Source organism: Anser anser (genome assembly GCF_964211835.1).
Source record: "Anser anser genome assembly, chromosome: 7".
Classification (NCBI taxonomy): domain Eukaryota; kingdom Metazoa; phylum Chordata; class Aves; order Anseriformes; family Anatidae; genus Anser; species Anser anser.
In genome coordinates, this window is record NC_139727.1 from 34,333,622 (window position 1) to 34,354,930 (window position 21,309).

General features: G+C 43.5%; 1 protein-coding gene across 2 annotated transcripts in view; it reads right to left on the reverse strand.

Annotated features, from left to right (window-relative positions):
* The window catches only part of SHTN1 (shootin 1), a 61,655-nt gene extending 41,098 nt beyond the window's left edge, over positions 1-20,557 (reverse strand). Inside the window, exons 1-4 of one of the 2 annotated variants that reach the window (XM_083844143.1) lie at positions 20,356-20,557; positions 12,171-12,223; positions 4,877-4,937; positions 370-464 (exon numbers count right to left, since the gene is read on the reverse strand). In XM_083844143.1, coding sequence (XP_083700269.1) covers positions 370-464; positions 4,877-4,937; positions 12,171-12,223; positions 20,356-20,413 — 267 coding nt within the window. In that variant the 5' untranslated portion in view covers positions 20,414-20,557. Of the gene's footprint in view, positions 1-369; positions 465-4,876; positions 4,938-6,424; positions 6,831-12,170; positions 12,224-20,355 lie in introns of those variants that run through there. The other variant, XM_083844142.1, reaches the window with a different exon arrangement.
* Between the last annotated feature and the right edge of the window lie 752 nt (positions 20,558-21,309).

A 21,309-nucleotide genomic window follows, 5' to 3' on the forward strand; every position in this document is an offset into this window, starting at 1 on the left:
CAGTGGTTGACTTTTTCCATTTGATTTAGACACTGAAATGCTCATTATTGTTTTATATCTCACGCAGGACAGTTCTAAAACTTGTTTTCCATTTAACCTAAATGCATATAAAAACTAGATATCAGCAAGATGGTCCATGACTTACTGTTCCAAAATAGAAATTAAATTAAAATGGGTATTTTTCCCCCCCAAGGGCAGGAACTGTATTTCGCATCTCCCATATGACTTACAGTTTTTGCCACTTCAAAACAATTTCACAGATCTACAAGATTATGCAAAAACATATATGGGACATGCACACAATATCAAGTTTTAACAAAAAAAAAAAAAAAAGGAAATCAGATGAAACGGAATCACCGTAGTTCTCACCTTAGAAGCCAAAGCCTCAGCACTTTCACGGCACGTCTTCTCAATTTCAAGATGATTCTGAATACAGTTTACTTCCTCAATAACCATGTGAGAAACTAGGAGGAGAATTTAAACATTAGTCAGTGTTTTCCTGCATTTGACACATGCATCCCATGATCAGAAATATTACATCTTTTTCTGTTAACCTTCTATGTAAAAATTTCAAACACTGCGAAGTACATAATTAGAACATCTGTACAGACAAATTGCTTTGAACACTGAATATTTGGATGATTGCTTTAAGCAACTCTCTGAAGCCGTGCCTGCAGCCTTAGAGATGGAACTGGAGAATGGAACAAAAACTTAAGGAAGTAGAAGGCCAACAGAAGCCTCCCTGGCCATCTTCATTTATTTCATTAACACCTGAAAAAATTATTTCATTAACATTTATTTCATTAACACTTGAAAAATTGTAGTCCTAAACTGGCAAAGTCCTAAGCTGTAGTCCTAAGTGGAGTCATATCATTAGGATTGCTCCTTAAGATTGCCGTAGTAATTCTCCTGAACATTTGGCATGGATGCAACTTTAAAAATATTGATGTTTTGATCTTCAGAAACAGCAAGATTAACTCAGTTTACAAAGATATTATTCTCACCTTCCAGTCCTCGGGTTTAAATAGTATTTTGAACATCATCACAGTTGCTGAACACAAGGCAGAAGAAAAGCTGCAGGATGGATGTACAGCACAGACCTAGGGCTTACTAGGAAACAGAGAAAGGAGTGACCGAAGCTTCTATACTTGTGATGCCTCATGCAACACGTGCTCCAAAGAATCAGTTTAAATGACTAGCACAGCCCTGCTCCTTCCCCTCTTTCTGCCCTATCAGCTTTGAAGCCTGCTGTAGCAGCTGGGGTATGCCCTGATGGACGCAATACTGATGGAAATTCAACACTGCTCGCACTGTATGACTTTTGACAACTTCAGCTGAACAACCCAAGTTCCACATTACCATATAGCTGTAGCGTCTCAATTGCTTATCTAAGGTCTCTTTGCACTTGAGTGTGCACTGAGGTGAGCGCTGTGGTCTCACACCCTGCCTTCACAATCCTACAGGATGAACTTGACCATGAAGTTAAAGAACAAAGCTTATTTAGTAACATAGGAGAACGATGCAAGTTAGAGGAATTTTAAAAGCACAAGTGCATTTTTGCTTGCGATTCTCCTCAACTTTCAGCAATATGTAGGTATTTAACTAGTGTTGAAAGCCTTCTACGTGACAAAGTTTCAAGATGCACAGCGGTTCTGAGGCAAAGCAGGAAACCAAATTTCCCATTTCTAAGGACAGCTGGACTCTAATTCTGCAAGGCACTTCATGGCAGGTTCCTTTCAGCCCAGTGTCAGAAGTTCAGTGAGCAGCAAGGACCATTTTCAGCTTACCACTTTGAAAGAGGAACAAGGCTGGCAGAATACAGTAGGAATAAGGAGGACTTTCTCTAGTATTTCCTTCCATTTTCATAGAGATAAGGTTTAAAAACTAACCATTTCATACCACTGGATAGTATGTGCCTTCTGCCTTCTTCTAAGACTTTTGCCTAAAAACTGAAGAGAGATACTTAACCCCCTCTGATATATCCAGAGATCATCTTAATAACTACAAAACAGGCCTTTTGAATAGGAAAGCGCAGCCTGTTGACAAAGTCTATTTATGCAGCTTTACTGCTGCTTATCCAGCATTAACTAACATTATAGTTAATGACACAGGAAACCAGCAACACATTGGAGTTTGCTATGAAATCGGTAGCTGCATGTAAGAAATAAGGTATATAATATATAAGCAGTTTTCATGGTGTTCCTTAAATTGTCTGATCCAAAGGCCTGGGGCTCAAAAACCAGAGCTTCTCTCAAGTGCTGTCTGCTAACTCCCCTTTAAAGCAGGAAAAAAAAATAGAGCAGGGGAGAACTGGGAAATCTTGGTCCACAAACTGTATTCACAAAGTCTTCTAAGAGCAGAACCACCCCACCTTTCTTTGGTTGTCTTGGATTTTCATTTTTTTTCTGGTTTTAGAGAAGTTATGTGCTCTAAGCATGCCATACACGATGCTACATTTAATCTAGAAGAGGAAAAGCTTCAGGTAACACATACACATCCATACTGGTTCTGCTTTCATTCCACCTAGCTCTAGGAATTTGGAGCAATGAAGTGCTTCAGTCGGGATGAGGGACCAGCGGAGATACAGCGCTGCTCCCATTTCACAGACAGGAATCGAACGCCCTCAAGCAAAGCCAGCTAAAGTTGGGAAACAAGGATCGGGCTCACATGGTAGAACTAGAGATTACTCTTGGTTCATTTAAGCTTAATTAACCTGCAATTATGATTAACTCAGGGGAAAAAATTCTTTCAAAATTAAATACAAAAATATATTATTTCCTAAGTCTGTCCAAAGTTCTTATTATGTCAATATTAAAATTCATAAAGCAGCACTAAGTGGCCTGAAACATCTCTAACCTTGACAGTTTTTTTCAGGGGTAATAATAATCCGCAGCAAATGCAGGCCAACCAAAAACCACTTAACTAATTAGTAGTTGCAGTCACCGAGAAAACATGAATCAACACTGTTATTACAAGTGGCACATTTGAGTGGCATCTAATTATGACTTGATGAGCACGATACTTGCATTATCAACATTACTACTGCATCCCATCAGGGACTAAAAGCCGCTGATGGCATTGACTGCGAGAAACTCCCACTCAATGGTACTGCAGCACCCAACAATCTCCTTGGCAGGGGCACCCTCACTAAATGACATGTTAAGCGTAATTACTGGTAGACATTGTAAATAAACAGGATTGGAAGTGAAAATTGTACCAAGTGCATAAGACACAATCTGACACATTGGAAGTGGCAGCCTTAATTGAGAGTTTCTTTGACTGCTCAAGATCATTTCAACTGCATTTCTCGGAGGACAGTGATTATAACTGTGGAGACAGACGGCATAATGGTATCAGCACTGCTGACAGAGCAGTGAATTAAATTGTATCTGCTGTTGTGTGAAAGCCTTGATGAGAGGTACAGATCCTTAGTGGTCTTATCATTATAACACAATGGTCATGTTGTCATCAACCTTGCTGGCTCCAATTGAAAAGAAATGATTGTGTGTTGAAGCTTTCCCCCCCACCACCACCTTCTACCTCTTGTGCTCAATAGAACCAATTTTCAGAGAGCTATGAAATCACGCAATAGGGCCTAAAATGCAGCTGCTTGGCATACAAACGGGGCCCCATTAAACTGGAATCACACACAATATGTGTTTATGCCAGGAGAACAAATAGAAGCTGAGTACAGGCCAAGTTTATTCACAGACACAAAGCCGATGTAGCTCTTCATCAATATAATTGCCTTTTATATTGTCGTTCAAATAATGGGCTCTATTATTGCCTTAAAATCCTAATATTCCTGGCATTTTATCACTATGTTTACAAGGTATGTCCTTTAAAAGTGTGAAAGGAAGATAAAAGAAACCTATAAAATTTTACAACATCAAATATTACTTCAAATTTTAAGTCTTAACTACTTGACATTTTCTGCCACACTCTGGTATTCCTTTATCATAACAAAAACAAAACAGGCTGCAATTTTTTCCAGAGGAATTAGACTTCTTAGAGAACATTCTTGCCTCACAGAATAGTTATCTAAGATCATTTAAGGCAGTAGATGATTCCTGTTGATCTTACACTATTTTCCATAATTGTATCATATGAACAATTATAAAATAGAAGTGAGCAAATTCCTCTATTAACACACACAAAAGTATAGACCATGTGATTTCCTTATCCTGCATTAACTTCATCCACATTTCTAATGCTTCATCGTGCAGTTCACCGTACTGGCACAAACCAGACATAACAGACCACAATCCTATTGTAATTGTCTCTTCTAAGGAGCTATTCCACTAGAATACTTCCACTCCCATTAGATGTGCTTTGTTGCTTCCAGACACCGTACAGTTTCAATAGAACCATTACCATAAAAGTGTAAAACTGAATATTGACATTCTCACAGCCCAGACAAGACGGAACTTGCCCGAAAAGTTATCAAGGGACATCAGTGCAGCCTAAAAACCTTTAATGGTATGTCTATGCTTAAAGTAATTTTTCTGTCTTCATGATAAAAATATTATCCTCAGCAGCAGCAGTTTCAGCAGTAGGGTCAAATCCTCCTCAATCCAAGCACATATTATTCCCAATGTCACTTGCAGAACCCTGGTGAGTTAGAGCCACGTTTGTACCACTGTTTTTTTCACCACTCTGCACCTTACGAATGGCCACCTGGGTCAACCTGTAAGTGCTGTGACACCAGTCAGTCTGACGATGACCAAAATCTTACCGGATTAACTGCTTCAAACGAGGCTTTGAAGGAGAAACAGCAAGCGGACCTCGCTCTCGGCATTCTTAACACTGCTTTATAGTTTGCAGATCTATATTCGTAAGTCTATAGAAACAAACTTCCACTAACATATCAACTTACTTTTCTGGAACTCCTCCAGTTTCTTGACAGCCTCATCTCGTTCTTGTTTGATTTTGTCACACTAGGAAAAGAGAAAACTGAAGTGAAACACTGAAACACCAGTTATTTTAATTAGCAGTCAGCCACAACATGTGAAAATCAAAGATCAGCTGCTGAACAATAATGTACAGAAGCCTATCAAAGCATCATTTTTGCTTTCAGTCATATAGGATTGGTGGGAGCTCTAAATAAAAAAGTTGTTACTCAGAGTATTTCTCAACAAAAATGACAAGTTAGACTTGATTTTAGGCTCCAATTCCAAGCTACTCTGGAAATATTTTAGAAAAGCTACATTTATCCCAGACTGCTATAAACAGTCATCCATGTACCACGCAACAGAAAAAGTAATATTTTGCATGTCATGAATATGCTTTAAGTCTAGTTTCTTTAACACAAATAGATTTAGCCAATGCTATACATTTCCATACCTACCACGTGCAAAAAAATACCCCAGACCAATAACAGGGACACCCCTCTCAGTTTCCTAACACTGTGAGCAAAGAGTAACCCTTGAGAAGGGAAGGATACTCTTTTTCATACCTTGATGATTTCTCACCACCTCAGTTTTATTAATTTTCAGGTTAATGCTAACACTACATAGGGTTGCAGCCACTGATCTTATGACAAAAAGGTTTCTTCAAGGAACAAAACAGACATTAAATAGACTTTTCTAATAAAACCCCACTTATAAGCAAATGAAAGATTCCAGAGAAGTGAGTAAACTTCACAAGAGCCACAGTCAGTGATTAACCGCACTGTGAAAACCCCATGACCCAAGGGGAAGTATGACTGGCACATAACGTGTTTCACGCTCATGGTGCACCGGGCATTCTTCCTCACATGCGGCTGTGCACGTTCAAGATCAAAAATTAACTTCTGGAAGAGATCTGTGTGACTGAGTTCCTCACAGCGCAACTACTCCTGCAATTACAAGGATGCCAATCACTGGAACAGAATTGGGAAAAGAAGAAAGCCGAAATGATTTTGCTCGATTTTCACTTTTTCCACATGAGGACCCACTTTGAGCTGGCTGGGAAAGGAGCCTGCTGTTAAGTAACAAGAAGGGAGACAGCGCGATTCAAGGGCAGCCAAATTCAAGAGAGCCCTTCTATCAGCCCCAAGGAACTTTGGATGAGGCCCAAAGAAGGATCAGGGGGAGGATGCCAGCGGTGTTGCCACAGGAGTAACCTCCACGCCGGCACTGGAAGCCGCTGCCGACGGCCGTCTGAGAGCAGCAGGAGCTGCAAGCAAGCTCTCCTCTTGTGGCACTGGGGTGACGAGACGAGGGACAGCGGCTGAGCAGGAAGGAAGGTCTGTGAAACAAGGAAGAGCTGCAGAAGGAGCAAGCAGTGCCGGACGAGGACTCGCTGTTTCATCTGACACTGTGGGTTGTTAATAAAGAAGCAGTTATGGTTGTCCTGCACAGGAAAAGTGGGGAAGGGAAATCGTGCATGAATCTTGCTGCTTGCTGCCCTCCCTCCCAGCTTCCTCAGCAGAAATGTGTCTTACCTTACCGGTAGAAGCACAGTCTAAGAACAGAAGGCAGTAAAAGACCCAGAAAGGAAGTGTTTCTGACTGTTCCTGCAGAGCACAGCTGCACTGCAAAGGGGGAGCAGTGTGAGCCGCTGCTGCTGCCTCTTCACATTTTACAACAGAGACACTGTACCACCCTGGCATACTTCACCCACGGACTTCTCTGTGCTCTGCAAGCTTACAGCCCGCTGCACATCAAGTGAGAAAGTGCTTTTAATGCTCAGTTAGGAAAAGAAAAATAGCATTTTAAGAATAGCATTTTAAAGATTTAATCTGTTGCCTGCGTAAATCAACAAGATACTTCCCTACTGACGGAAACCCTGATGGACAGGACGCAGTACGCTCCCTATCCCAGTAGTAGAAGAAACTCCTTTTGAAATCCTCCAGTAACGTGCTGTAAGGTGTAGCAGCTTTCCCTGCGCAGAGAAAGGGGAAGTTAAATGACCTGTTCCACTTCACCTTGAGTGCTATTTGCAGAGAGCTCCATTTGGACCACGACAAGCCGACTATTCTGCGGATAGCTACACGTTTCTCTGCACAATCAGGGTCTGCAGGTTTGGGGCTCAGCAGAGCAATTCCTGCTCCCAGTTGCAGCTTTCTGAATATTTTCCCTTTGCTGCTACCGTGCTTCAGAATGAAAGAGCAGGAAGAAAAAGAGAATGGGAGATTGTTGCCCTTGCTGAAATGATCAATGGAAAGCACTTTGTCTTTTGTCTTGCAATCAGACCTGTTCAAGCAGGGCCATTACACGGTCCTGCAAAAACAAAAATTTGTTGATCTCCAATTTTGCTAAAAATTAGGAGAAGTTGAAATTGTCTTTAACTTCCTGCACTGTTTAAAACTTGAAATTATGTAAACTGTTCATATAAAATAATTAAGATTAATAATAATGAACACGATCTCCCCTTCAAAGAACTAGATCTTCGCTTGAAATCATGAGGTATTTACAGATATCAAATTTAGGTATGCTAGCTGCTCTCAACAAAGCACAGGAGCTGTAAAAATTCACAGCCACCTCATGTCAAAAAAGCAGTCTGAGGCATATACAACAGAACTGTTAATTAACCAGCATATAACTCACTCTAAATGTTAGAAGAGTGGTGTTATACTCCTGTAAAATACACTGTTCACTTTTCACATTCAAGTGCATGAATTGTTGGAGAGAAACAGTTTTCAAGCATTTATCTCCTTGTCAGTAGTAACTGATAGCTCCAAACTCAAGAGTACCCTCAAATGGAAAAAAACAGTAGACTACTCCCAGACTGTCAGTCATTTGTTCTGGTTTTAATCCGTTAAGAGTTCTGGCTTCTCTGCAGAGCAAAATAAGCTTTTATATCATTTTACTTCCAATCTTTTTAATCTAATATTTATAGCATCATTATCCCAATAAAAACCAAGGGTAATAGACAACAGACATTTCAGTCCTGAGCTAGCTGCAGGAGTCAATGTTCATTACTTGGTAATGAAAAGTCATCGCATTTGTACTTTCAGAAACAAGTCACAGTTCAGTTTCCAAAATTCATTTTGCAACTAATTCCTTATGATTCTTCATCTTTAAAGAACCAATTTCAGGAGCTTTGCCAGACCAGCTCCATTAGAGATTTTTGCCTTTAGGCACACAATATGAGGCAATACTTTCAGCTCTAATGGAGAGAACCAACTAACATGCTGACTACTTAGAAACAAATCATCTACGTGTCAAGTATGGGTGTTCACACCAAATACTGCCTATACAGCAAGGTGATGGCAGTAAATGGACTCGGCGTGTACTTGGAGCTAGCACAATACCAAGAGAGCTCCATGCCAGCACGGGATCCTGATACCACACGACGATGTCGGGTAGTCAGCGAATGCAGCCATGCAATGAATGAATGCAATGCAACTGGAAGGCTGCGGGTACACAGATCTGCACACCCGCTCCCACCCACCTGATGACCCTCTGCCACTGATTTCAGGGAGACAATTAGTGGGTTTCTTGTCTATTCTCATCTAACAGTCTTCTATTTTGCCAACTACTTTGTACATGAGGTCCTACTGACTTCAGAAAAGGGCCTTCAAAGGGCAAAAACAAGGAGGAGACTGTTCAGCCCAGATATTAAAATGCAAGAAGTTCACATGGTAGCCATATCGTCAATTAAGCCATTGCTAAGCAACACAAGATACATTCTGTCCCTTTTACACAAATTGTAAAATTTATGCAGATTTAATGCTTGCTCTAAAATTATGAGTTTGGCACAGCGTGCACAAGTATCCTATGACATTTGCTATGCTCCTTGAAAGAATGAGCATGTCATTGAGGCAGAATCCCTTCTCTGTTCCCATTTGGTGACAAAACATATAATCCACTCTGTATGTGTGCTTTAACAGAGCAAACACCATGAATGATCTATCAGAGATACAGTATTACACCTACTGTTTGGGAAAGCTGTCTTGCTTTTTTTTTTTCTCCTACTGGCAGGATGACAAAACACTGTCAAAACCAGTGTTCAGAGTCATTTCTGTCTGATTAGCAAGTAGTCAAATATTTATTCATGATCTGACTCTGAATACGTCAGAACTGCATATTAACTACACGTGTGTGCAACTGAGCACTAGTTACCTATTTATTTCTTTTTGTGAACTATTACACATGCTTAGTTGGTTACTAACTCAAAGGGATTCAAAGGGTGACCTAAGAGAAGTAATCTGCCAGTGTCATTTTCCCCCCCTTTTTTTTTTTTTTTAAGTACTTAAAAATACTAATAAAAAAATGCCTGGGCTAGTTTTGTCAAAGACCCCACCAGAGCTCTCCAAACCAGCAATTTAAAAAAAGGGAATGGGGAAGAGACACTGTGGATCAAAGATCTGATTTTTTGCTCCTGAATTTTCAACGTTAGTAGCATCCTCTTAAGTGATAGCGTTTTGAGCAAAGTAGCATATGTAAAAATCAATTGACTTTCCAATTTTGAAAAAAAAAAAAAAAGAATAAAAAGCACACAGTTTCAAAAATTTTCAAAAATTAAAATTACATGTGATTTTAAGTTAGCTGCCTGCAAGGCGCTTAGTTCCTTGTTTCTAATATAAAGTAGGATCATTGTTCCATTAATTAAACGGACATAGCTCAGCTTCCAGAGCCACACAGGTGGCCTGGTGACTTAGAAAAAAATTCCACTGAGTGTGTCAAAAGCATATACACACAGACTATTATCTAACTCCATGGTACTTTCCACAAATCATCTACAAATCTGCCTTAAAAAATTATCTTACCTTCCTCCTATCAATGCAATTGTGTCCCTAATGGATACAGAGGGAGTTTACACTCATACTGACTGACAATGGCAGAAATTGTACTGGAATTTACTCACAACTTCCAAGATCCACAGACAGAGGTAGCCTGTGCTATAATTCCTCCAGATCAGGTTTAACCCTACAAAGCATAAACTAAGATATAAAGTTACAGAGGTGTTAACGAGCTTTCAGGATTACCCAGCCCTCCAATAGTTTCTGCCAGTATTAGCGCTGTAAGTAAACATAACCATGAACTCTGTATCGGTGGATTCTTTTCATGCAGAAGAAATGCACTCAGGGCCTCCCACTTAACCACTTGAGTCCAAGCACTTAAACCATTAAGCAGAACTGCTTACATAAGCTCACCAACCTGCAGGATGGAGGTTCTCACCCTCCCCATCTTCTAGTTGGGCAAATGAGTTCAGCACGTGCTCGGTGCTGGAGGATGCCCAACTGTTGTGCAAGTATTTTGAAAAACGTCATACCAGGTTTCCAAAGAAACCCGCGGGAGTGACTACAGAGAAGCAGTTATAAGAAAGAAATCTTGTGAAAAAGAGGAGTAAGGAAGAAAGAAAAGCAGAATGCAAGTAGTAAGCTCAGAACATTTCATCTTGATTTTGGCAGCAAATCTTTTCATTTCAATTGCCTCTGAAAAAAATTTTGTAAATACAAATGAAGTTCAACGAAACCCTCCTCAACAATCCCTGCCCTTTCCCCAACATAAAGAAAGCTTTGCTGAAGAAACACCAATGTGGGTGTAGCAGGAGTAAGTTTCAGGACAAAGCTGGAGAGCTCCTTCTCCATGCAGCAGGCAGTCCAGCTGTGGAACTCCTCACATGTGGTGGAAGTCAAGCCATCAACGTGGGCTCGAGGGGAGACACACAGAGAACACAGACAGCTCAACAAGTCCCTGGGCTACAAATGATTTGGAGGCCGGGAGAGCTCTCTGGGGAGGTTACTCTACACGATCTTACAGCCCTTACAGATGGGCTTGTGGTCTGCCTCAGTTTCACCCTCCTTTTCTCCTGAGCACTAGGAAGTTAACTGCCACAGTTTTCCAGGTAGTGAACATTGAGGACAGGTTTCCTGGGATATCTGAGGGTCTGGTACAGGACAGGAGAATGGGAATGCAGTGACAAGCACAGCAGAAGACACAAGAAAGTCAGTAGGTAAGAGGGAGTGAAGCAGAATATGCTGAGCTCAGTGGATGTAGGCATAACGATTGCTCAAATGTGAAGATAAGCTTCAAGTTTTCTTTAATAATGAGAAAATAGTTGAAGGACAAGGTTACAGCCTTGAACTGCAACATTTAAAACAAGCAGGCTAAAATGACCCCTTCAGAAATGACTTGACAAAAAGCAAGACTAAACCTACATGCCCTGGCAGCTAATAAAGATTTGAAAATTAACATACAGCTTCCATCTTCAGCTCACTGATACTGCAGAAAGGGGAAATTTCTGTTTGCAGTACAGAGGAGCAGAACTGCCACTGCCCTCCTCACTATCCAGAACTGATAAGAGACTTCCACTGGCCACAGTTTCTTTTGGCAGGTATCTGCTAAAACCCTTTTGCACGTTGACAATGGTTTACACAGCACAACACTGCCATCAAGCCTCTCTCCAAGTTCTCTCTTCTTGCTGGTTTCCTCACAGAAAAGAAGTGTCTTCAATGATCAAGAGTCCTGGGTGAGAAGAGAGACCTGGCTGAATGTGCTTACTTATTTCCCTACTAGGAAGACAGCTTATCGTAATTACAATAGACAACCTAGAAAGTGGACATTATTTTTGTACTACAGGACTTACGCACTTTAAAAAATAAAGCCTGCAGTAACATATGAAGTTCAGTCCATACATTCAAAGTCTCTTTTCAAGTTAGACAGGCATACATATTTCACAAAAGGATATGTGATACACTGCAAATCTGTTTTATGCTGCAGTACTGCTGTGCAGACTGAGATAAGACATCTTCCTCTCCTATCAAAAGGCATTTTGTGGAGAGAGAGGACTGAGTATCTTCAGGAATCATATTCCTACACTCTGAATTTTTAGAGGGGCTGAGCAAGGGCAGGGGTTGTTCTATTCTGTTTTCAGTCAGTTCCAGTGTGCAGATCAAGTTGTTACAAAACATTGTTTAGAGCTAAGGGAAACAAGTTGTCCTAAGAATATCTAAACACTCGAGTTGTTCCATGCTGACACTGTAACCACACACAAACCAGCTATAGCAGCAGTCATCTAAATATACATACACACAGTTATAGCAACGTTTCTGGAGTAGAACATCTGGAACAGCTGCTGGGAGTTACTTACATTATTACCTAAAACAAGAAGTACTGATCAGTGACTCTGTTGGAAATAATCAGTTGAGCTCACAAAAGCAGAGGACAACCTCTCTCCATCAATAAAGTGTTCTGATATGTAGCACTTTAGTATTAGAGAAATAATCCTTGGATACAAACCTCCTCTTTCGTTTTCTTATTTTCTGCTCTAAGCTCTTCATATTCGCCAATAGCTATAGAAGAAAAATAAAGAAAAAAAAAGGTTAACACTGCAGTCTCTCTTTTACTCAGATTAGCTATTTCATTCACTTTGAAACTCTTCTGGCTATCTACACAGACTTCTTAAATAGCATGAGTCATAAACTTCATTAACAGCCCCTGGATGAACAGGATATCCTTTTAGAATTGAAGTAATTGGAAAGTGTCTGAAAAAGATGGTGGCTCCCAAAACAATCAATTTTTGATCAATGGAGAGTTAAACAATCTTATTGATTGAGTTCAGAAATTACAAGGTGAATGCACTGCCTTGCAGACACCAGCTTAAGCCCGCACTGGCTCAGGTTACAGATCAATGCTAGAAAGCATGGCTGGTGCAGCGCTGTTATGCATACATACACCTGCGTACCTCCAGAGTAGCTAGGCACCTTATACGTTTTTCTTTTGCACCCCACAATGGAGACATGAAAAGACTGCATGATTTACCCAAGATCACACAAGAACTCAGCTGCAGGGATCAGCAGGGAAGGGATCAACCTCCAGGATGTGGAGGTCTGTTGTTTCAAACCAGTAAGTAACACGCAGAAACAGTTAATCGGCTACCAAATAAGCTTCCAGGTTAAAAAGGGCACACAAAAATATACAGTAAACCACTCATTCTACTACCTTCATGCCTTATTTATGTATACCTTCTACACACCTTCATTGCCACAGGATCCCGATCCTATCGTTCTTTCAGCGTGTCCCGTACGGACTGTTTGGCCTTCAAGGCCATAGAGATTTTATTGTTACTATAAAGAACCTAAGCACCCTTCACATTTTTTCTTGGATATAAGCAAAAGCTACACTACTATACCAGTGTTATTTTAAGCCATCTTAATTACAAATGGATAAAGGGTTGGAATATATAGTTTTCAGCTGACAGAGATGTTGGATATTTCTCTTAAGCTTCACACCTTCCCCTATATCTGAAGGCATCAACATGCAGAGTCTGGTGGATTAGCCACTTGAAAACCTGCTACTCCCTTCTAGCTTAAATATCCAAACTTTCAAACAAGCAGCTCTTAGAAATAAGGTTCCACTTTGCACTACTGTTCTCCTCTATCCCCAGTGTTTCAAAATCTGTTGAAACAAAATTAATACAACTCACTTCTGAAAGCTAGGACCAAGACACTGCTGCTCTGTTTGTCTTAGCCATGTCTATTACTCTCATCACCAGCACAGAAATACATCAATTATTTCATTATTTTTTTAAATAATAATCAAAGTGCCCTTCTTTTCTCCAAGGTTACTTCATTTTAGAGGTGCAGGAGTGAGGTACGAGGAATCTGGGATTCAGAGGCAGCTGTAGCTCCTTGGCTAGGATTGTGCAAGAAAGGGCACGTAAAGTGAAACAAGACCTACTTCTCGCACAGGAGTGTAAAAGCCATGCCTCTTGATCACCATCCCCCTGCTAAGCCATTTCTGTGGTCCTCTTAGGAAAAGGAAGGCAGAGATTTCCAGCACCTGGCACCGAGAGGCAAGAAAAGGGTGCCACTGGTATCCCCAGATACAGCCTCTTTGAACTTGAAAGCTGTCGGTGCTTGCGTGCCTTTCTTAAGGCAAACTGCTACTTGCCACGCACCGCTTTGCGAACGACTGAAAAATGCAAACGCAGCCTTGTCCCACCCTTGACAGCTCTCCCCACGCGCTCCACAAACCAACAACTCTGAAGCCATAAGCCCTTCAGGCACGAGAACAAGTTACCGCAAAGCACAGCACGAGATGAACTTACACAACGCCCTGGCACCCCGTGGAACAGCTCACCTCCGCGTGATGGGGATCTGAATGCCATGGTTGAGGAAGCCCTTCCCTCTCGTACTGCAGATGGTAACGCACGACACATTTGTCAAGGCATAAAACCACAAAATCATCAGGTGCTTCACGCCAGGCTTGTGCTGCAGCCTTCTGTGGTGTCTTTTTACCATGGCCACCCCTTACTGTCATTAACAATGATCTTTTCCTTCAATACAGCTAGCAAGCAGGAAGGTTCCAGTACCTTATTTAACATCTTTCGTCATGGGAAGCAACTTCTGGATGATGCTTCCATACAGATCCCACCTTTGGGATTTTCAGGATTGGTTTATTAAACACTAGTGAAGAAACTGCTGTTTTTACCAGGCCTGGAAACTGAGCTAATAATTTAAACATGACCACACACTTTTTCTGCTGTATATCAGCTTCTCCACAAAGGCAGAAGAGAACTTTGAAATTATGAAGGGCAAATGAAAAGCTGGTGGATTTGTTATGCTTATTTTTTAAATATTAGAGGTGTTTTTTTTGTTGTTGTTGTTGTTGTTTTTTTATAGTGGTTTTATAGAAAGCTTTTCCAGTGTTTTATGTACAATGAAGTTTTGAGACCACCTCAAATAAAAGTCAAGAGCCTGGGTAAGGTTCAGTGAAGCACTAACCTGCACAAAGGTGGTAACGATCTCTTCACTCTAAAGCCAACACCAGCAGCAACCAGGCATCACTTTATACGTTGCCAATTTCAAATAGATCATTTAGCCTTGAAAACCTCTTTGGCAGACCAGAGGTGGTATCCCCATTTTGACAGACTGACAAACCACATACCCTGTTGTGCAAGGACTTGCCTAACCCTCCTCTGAGAGCCAGGAATTTCTCCCTAATCTGTGGAGGCTTTCACACAGCACACCTGATAATGGCATCTGAAAACTTCTTACATCTCCTCTTGACTCATTCAGATTATGCTATACTTAAATTACCCTAGAATAAAGATTAGTGGTGAGTGAAACAAACAAGTGAAGATGCTTTACCAAAGGTGCTACTAAAATTCCAGAACAACTATGCATCATTTTCTTGAAAAATCTTCACTGTAACACATACTGACAGTAAAAATCCTATTTTGTAGCCACTAGTCTCCAGTGAACCCTGAAGAAGCATACCAAATATGCATCAGATACCTTGAGATACTGCCATTCTCTGACACTGACTTCAGTTTATCCTGAACAGAATTATTCCTGATACACAGCGGTCTTACGGAAATAATTCAGCAGGGTCCCAATGACACTTCTTTGCTTCAGACTATCTTCATGCAGGCGGAGGGCAACGCTACGAGTTGATTTCAAGACTAAGGAAACAAAATATTTGGGAAGAGGAGAACAGAATATTTTGGGCTACAGCTCTTAACCCACCCAAAACATACTCGCAGCCAACCTTGTTCTTATTTTAAACTAGCCAAAGCATGGGCAAACACAGCCTGCTCCTCCTTAACACGTCCTTGCTCGCTCACCAACTGCTCCCTGGCCAGGACGGGCTGTCCTGGAAGCACCCATCAGCAGACTTCGTCGGTACTCAATTAAGCAGGTAGCTCTGTGTACCACGGCTCCTTTAATTATATCTTAGTCTTCCGATTTTTAGTTGTCAGCCTGTCTCCCGAACCTGGACTTGCCAACAGATGATAGGTATTATCTCAATTAGATGTTTTTATATTGGATACTTACTATGCTAAAAAGCACTTATTACTAGAACAAGGTCACAAGGGGAGAAGTATGTAATGACTATAACTCCTAACAAACAACCAGAAAAGACAACTTCATGTATACAGAGCAAGATGGTCAGACTTCCCACTCTTTTTATAATAAAAAAGTTAATCAACCTCCCTTCTAAAGCTGCATATTAAAAAACAGGAAGAAGAAAAACCTTAGCAATGCTGCATTCCTATACTTTAGCTTTTATATTGTAAACCAGGGCAGTCTTCAAGCAGATTGAGGTCCCTTCCGTGTCAAATCAGCACATAATCCAACCTCAGATTCAGCATCTCAGCCTCACTTGATCAACAAGCAAGCATAGCTGTCCAAAAAAGCAGGGCATTCCCTCGCTGCTCCCTGGACTGCAGGCAGGCATGTCTGTGCGGGCACAGGCAGGAGCCAAAGCCTGCAGTGCCCTGGGTGAGCTGAGCTATCCTAATGGAGTCACTTCGCTGGGAGAAGGGAATTCACACCTGGCCTTTGGCAGCTTCGGACGGGTCCCTAAAGAGAGAAGGACCCCTGTAGCAGGACGACACCAGAAGCTTCGTCGGTGTGGCTCCTGCCGCACTCCCAAAACTTGGCACTTGGAAAACAGGGAGTGGGGCCAAACCTGCTGCACAAACCCTCTCTCAAAAAGCAACGACCTGCTGACGAGCAAAGCGTGCGCAAGGCCTGGGAACTGCTGCCAGGAGTGAAAATAAAGGTCAAAAGCACTGGATTTTTCCATTGTTCCCCATTTTATGCACAAAGATCTTCTGCAAAGATCCCTTCTGCTAAACCCAGGTAAACCCAGCAGGATGCAGCGTGGCATTGGTGGCACTAGCCACGTGCAAGCTGTAATGTTCAGATACCAAGCAGTTCCTTAAAAGAAAAATCACATGTAAGTATACAAAGGCAAGCATTACAAATGAAGACTAAGTCAGATACTGCATCCATGTTCCCACATGCTTTAATTTTACTCAAATCTGTACAACTATGTACAAAGGTTTTTGTTTTTTTTTTACTGAGACTCCAAATTTGTATCCTGCAGTCCTACGGCTCCCTGTATGCCAGAAAGGGAAATTAAACATACTACAGGCTGATAAAGCCTAATCAGCTCATATGGAAAGATTTGCCTTCACAAGTTTCTGAAAACCAGGCAGGGTTACACACAAGCAACTGAAGTGGGAAACGCTTGTACACTCTTAACAGATGAAGAAAGCGTTCAAGCAGGAAGGGTTTTGGTGGGGAATGACGGCTACTGTGTACAAAGGCACACACAGGTATGTGGAATAAAATCTGCAGAGCAGGTGACTACAGAAGAGAACAGAGCAGCCAACAGGATATCCTACCCTGAATAAAGAAATTCCCCTGGCCATAAAAGTTACTCCTCTGCCGCAAAGAACAAGTTTGTCAAATTGCATTAAGAGCTTGTCAATATCACATGCTGTAAAAGTGATACCCTGCGATGTTTGTGCCAGACTGGTGGTCTGTCCTTTAGAAGGCATATTCAAAGTTTCTGGCACTTTTTTGTTTTTTAAAGAGAATGAGCAGATCTAAAAACCAAAAAACCATAGGTACAACGTGTGGGGTTAGAGACAGGAAATCATCACACTTCATCAAAAAAGTCAACAAACACAAAGTACGATAAGACCTTTAAAATAGGTGTAGAAAATCATGTTTAGTATCTGTGTAGTTAACAGTAGTAACTAGTTAACACCAGTTAACTACAGTAATCTAGCAAAGTCGCCAGAAATTTGACTGTGATAGTGGCAGGTGTAGTTTTATGTAGAGTGTAACTCCAGATGTTGTGGTTGCTGGCTGCTGTTTTCATCCAAACGAAGATGTGACCGCAGCTGAAGGCATTTCTTTAAGAGCAAAGTTCCGGCAGTGCCAATCAAACCACAGACAAACAAGGCAATCTTCCATGCTGCAAATCGATCACGGTTGGGGCAGCTGCTAGGCTGGTTTGCTGGGTCCTACACCGATCCATTGGTAAGGCAAGGTTTTGCCCACCTCATTTTGTTTCCAGAAGCATTTGGTTTTCAATTTGAGTCTCACCCATAGGGATTATACGGGCCAGTTAAATGGAAACGTGCCCTGCTGGAGATATCACTGAGAGTACCTTTAGGTAACACTAATGTTTACAGCAGATCTGCTTTATCTAATCAAGCCATCTCAAAGCTATTTAAAGTATTGTTTGAGTTTTAGTTCTGTAAGTCCGAACTATCAACACAGAGATCATGTTTCTCCACGATGCTCACCTCAGACTCGGTAACAGAGCAAGCTGAAGAAGGAGCAGTGTCAGATATCCAACTCTAATATGCAGGACTTGGAAAATTCGGCGTGGGTGAAAGACAAGCACATCACGCTCACAGACAGCCTCGGCGTCCTTGCCGCTGCTCAGAGCCCTGCCCAGCAGCCAAGTGGATTTGCCCAGACACCAGTCAGTGTCACAGCTGCCACTGACAATTGCGTGGCTGCCGTGAAACACCTGCCTCAGGTGCGATCTGCTGACCTTGCTTGAGAAAAGGATAAGCAGCAGTAGAAACGTTACAGCCATCAGCCACGTACGGGCTGCTGCCTTCTCCTCTGCCTTTCGCATCGCCTCCCAGCCCGTTCGGTTACCCGGCGTTACGTGCCAGGTTGTTTCTCAAGACTAGGAAAACACATCCTGAAAGAGAACCTGAACAAGGGCAATGGAATGAATGTCTTCAAACTCCTTCAAATCAACAGGCGTTATCCAGAAACCTGACAACAGGCCAGAATGTTACAGTAAGCTGAAGCCATGCAACACTTTAAATGCTATAAATACAGGACTCCTGAACAAAATGTACACCCAGCACCCCAGGCGTTCAGGGACTGCAGATCCTTCCATCATTTGCACTTACTTTCAGAGTAATATTATCTATACCTGAAAGTGGAACAGAGGGAAAATTCTAGGCAGCCATACAATTACAAAAACACTTGCTAGTCTCACAACAAATTACTAACACTCCTAATTTTGGGGAACATCCATCAAGAACAGAGCCTTACAGGTCAGGATCTGCCTGTTAGTTTCTGTTTCAATAGCTTAAGAGGATCTAGGACAGCCAGTGCTCGAGTTACAGCATCTTTCCTTTGAACTTACTCTTGGAGTCTCATAAACTTTCTTTACACATCAGTGGTGACTCAGTCTACCAGAGCAGAAGACTTTCAGATTTCAAAACCGAAACCCCAGTCCCACTAAGTCAACAAGAAGATTCTAACCAATTTCAAGAAGCTAGGATTTCTCTGAAGAGTAACCCAAACCTGCCTTGTTAGCAACTGATTATTGTCATTTTAACAACTGTCGTTTTGGCACAGACAGCTCTTCTGGAACCAACAGTACTGGAAGGATGCAGTCTGTCAGGAAAAAAACAGCTTTTTAGCCTTATTTTTTGGTCTCACGGTATAAATACGACCATGAGTTTTAAACCACCTGTAATCCTTGAAAGGCAGAATCTATCTGGGGAAGCCAATAATTGTGAGTTTCCAATACTGAGTGTACGGGAACAAGCAAAAAAAACCAAATGCCAAGGCCAGTGATCACAGATATCCACCTGAAGTTTGGTCAAGAGAAGCTCCTGTTTAATCAGACAAGGTAGAAACTGTTCCAGACCAGCTTGGTTTGGACATAGACTGACCAGGGGAGGTAGAAAAATGGGCTACCTTCTGAGTATCCAAGCTCTTTTCCACACCCTTTCTTACAGAATACAAAATATTACAATGTTTTAGTTTTCTAACCAAACACCACACTCGTGGAGCCGACCATCCATAAGGCCGAAGCACTGGACTTCTCTGCCGGATAGTGACTCACACGGGGAACCGACCAGCCCAAGACAAACGCGTTCGTTCATTTACACTGGAGCTACAAGGGCTCTGCAGAAACTCGCGGCGTACCAGGGCTGGCCCTGAGCTACCACCGGGAAGTTTGCACAGCGATGAGGACTGGAACGGGAGGTGCTTGATGGGTTGGTGTGACAGGCCCTGACACACAACAGGCGCAGATGGACACAAAGTTCAGACACAGCAAGGAGCTTCCCATGAAGGTAACCCTCCAGAGGAAGCCCTCGGTGCAGCTGGACTTTCACCTCTCGAAGCCGGCCAGCCCTGCTGCTGAGGTGGTCTCCCAGGGAGCTGCGTGTGAGGGTGCAGACACCTGGGCTCATCGGTGTCACCCAGGGGTTACCAGCCTGACAGCCAGGCAGGCCATGAGGTGTTAAAACCCGGGTTAACAGCAGCCCTGGCCCATGCAGGGAGCCCCTCACCCTACGCCCCCATCGCTTCGGTGCCCACCCTGAGCAGGTGGAAAGCAGCGCAGGTGCGGGCAGGCGAGGCACCTCCGGGGGGGGGTCACCCACAGCGTGTCAGCTCCCTCATTTAACCCCCAGCTCCCTCGTTCCATCCCCAGCTCTCTCGCGTTATTCAGGCTTTTTGTTTTTTTCCCCTGCAAGGGCCTAGAAACGAGCGGAGCCCTGGCGGGAGCCGCCCCCAGGCCGCGCCCCGTCCCCCGCCGGCCGCCCTCAGCCCGGGGCGGTACCGGGGGGCGCAGCCGCTGCCCTCAGCGCCAGCCGGGGGCGAGCTCCCCGGCCCAGAGCCCGGCCCGGCCCGGCCCTTACCTCGCTCCTTGAGGCTGGCCAGCAGCTCCAGCTGCTTCTCCTCGTCCGAGCTGTTCATCCCGCCCGGCTCCGCTCCGCCGCACCTAGCGCCGCTCGCACCTGGCGCCTTCCCCGGGCGGCGGCCGCAGCCCCGGGGCGGGCTCGGCGAGCGGCCCGGCCCGGCCGGCTCTGCACATGCCCAGACTCCCGCGGCGCCCCAGTGAGCATGTGCGGGGGGCGGCGGCGGCACCGATCGCTGCCGGGCCCCGGCACCGCCCGGCACCGCCCGGCACCGCCCGGCCGGCTCCCCGCCGCCCCACGGCTCCCCCCGGCCCGGACACGCGGGCGCCGGGGGTCCCCGAGGGGTTGGCGGCGCTGAGGGGGGGGGTAACAGGGGTTTTGAGGGGACGGTGGGAGCCTTGGGAAGGCAGGACAGGCAGTGGGGTCTGGATGGTATGGAGGGGTAGGAGGGAACCCCCCCCACACGGCACGGGGCAGAGGAGATGGACCTGCTGGTCGCGTTGGCCTTGTCCTGACTGGAAGGGTGACCACGGCCAGCCAGAAGGGAAGCAGCTGTGTGCCATCCTACAGCCCAGCTGTGGGGCTTTTGATGAGCGCTTTTGCACACTTTCAAAGGATCACAGAGTCATCTAGGTTGGAAGAGACCTCCAAGATCACCCAGTCCAACCTCTGACCTAACACTAAGAAGTCCTCCACTAAACCATATCGCTAAGCTCTACATCTAACTGTCTTTTAAAGACCTCCAGGGATGGTGACTCAACCACTACCCTGGGCAGCCTATTCCAATGCCTATCAACCCTTTCAGTAAAGTTTGTGTAGAACAGCCTTCTACTTGGATTGACGTGCCACCCAAAGGAGTGGTGGGAGTGTAAAACTACTCTTTGAGCTTAGCATTGGTACATTGAAAATGAACAAGATAAAAAACCAACCAACCAACACACTGTTACATTACTG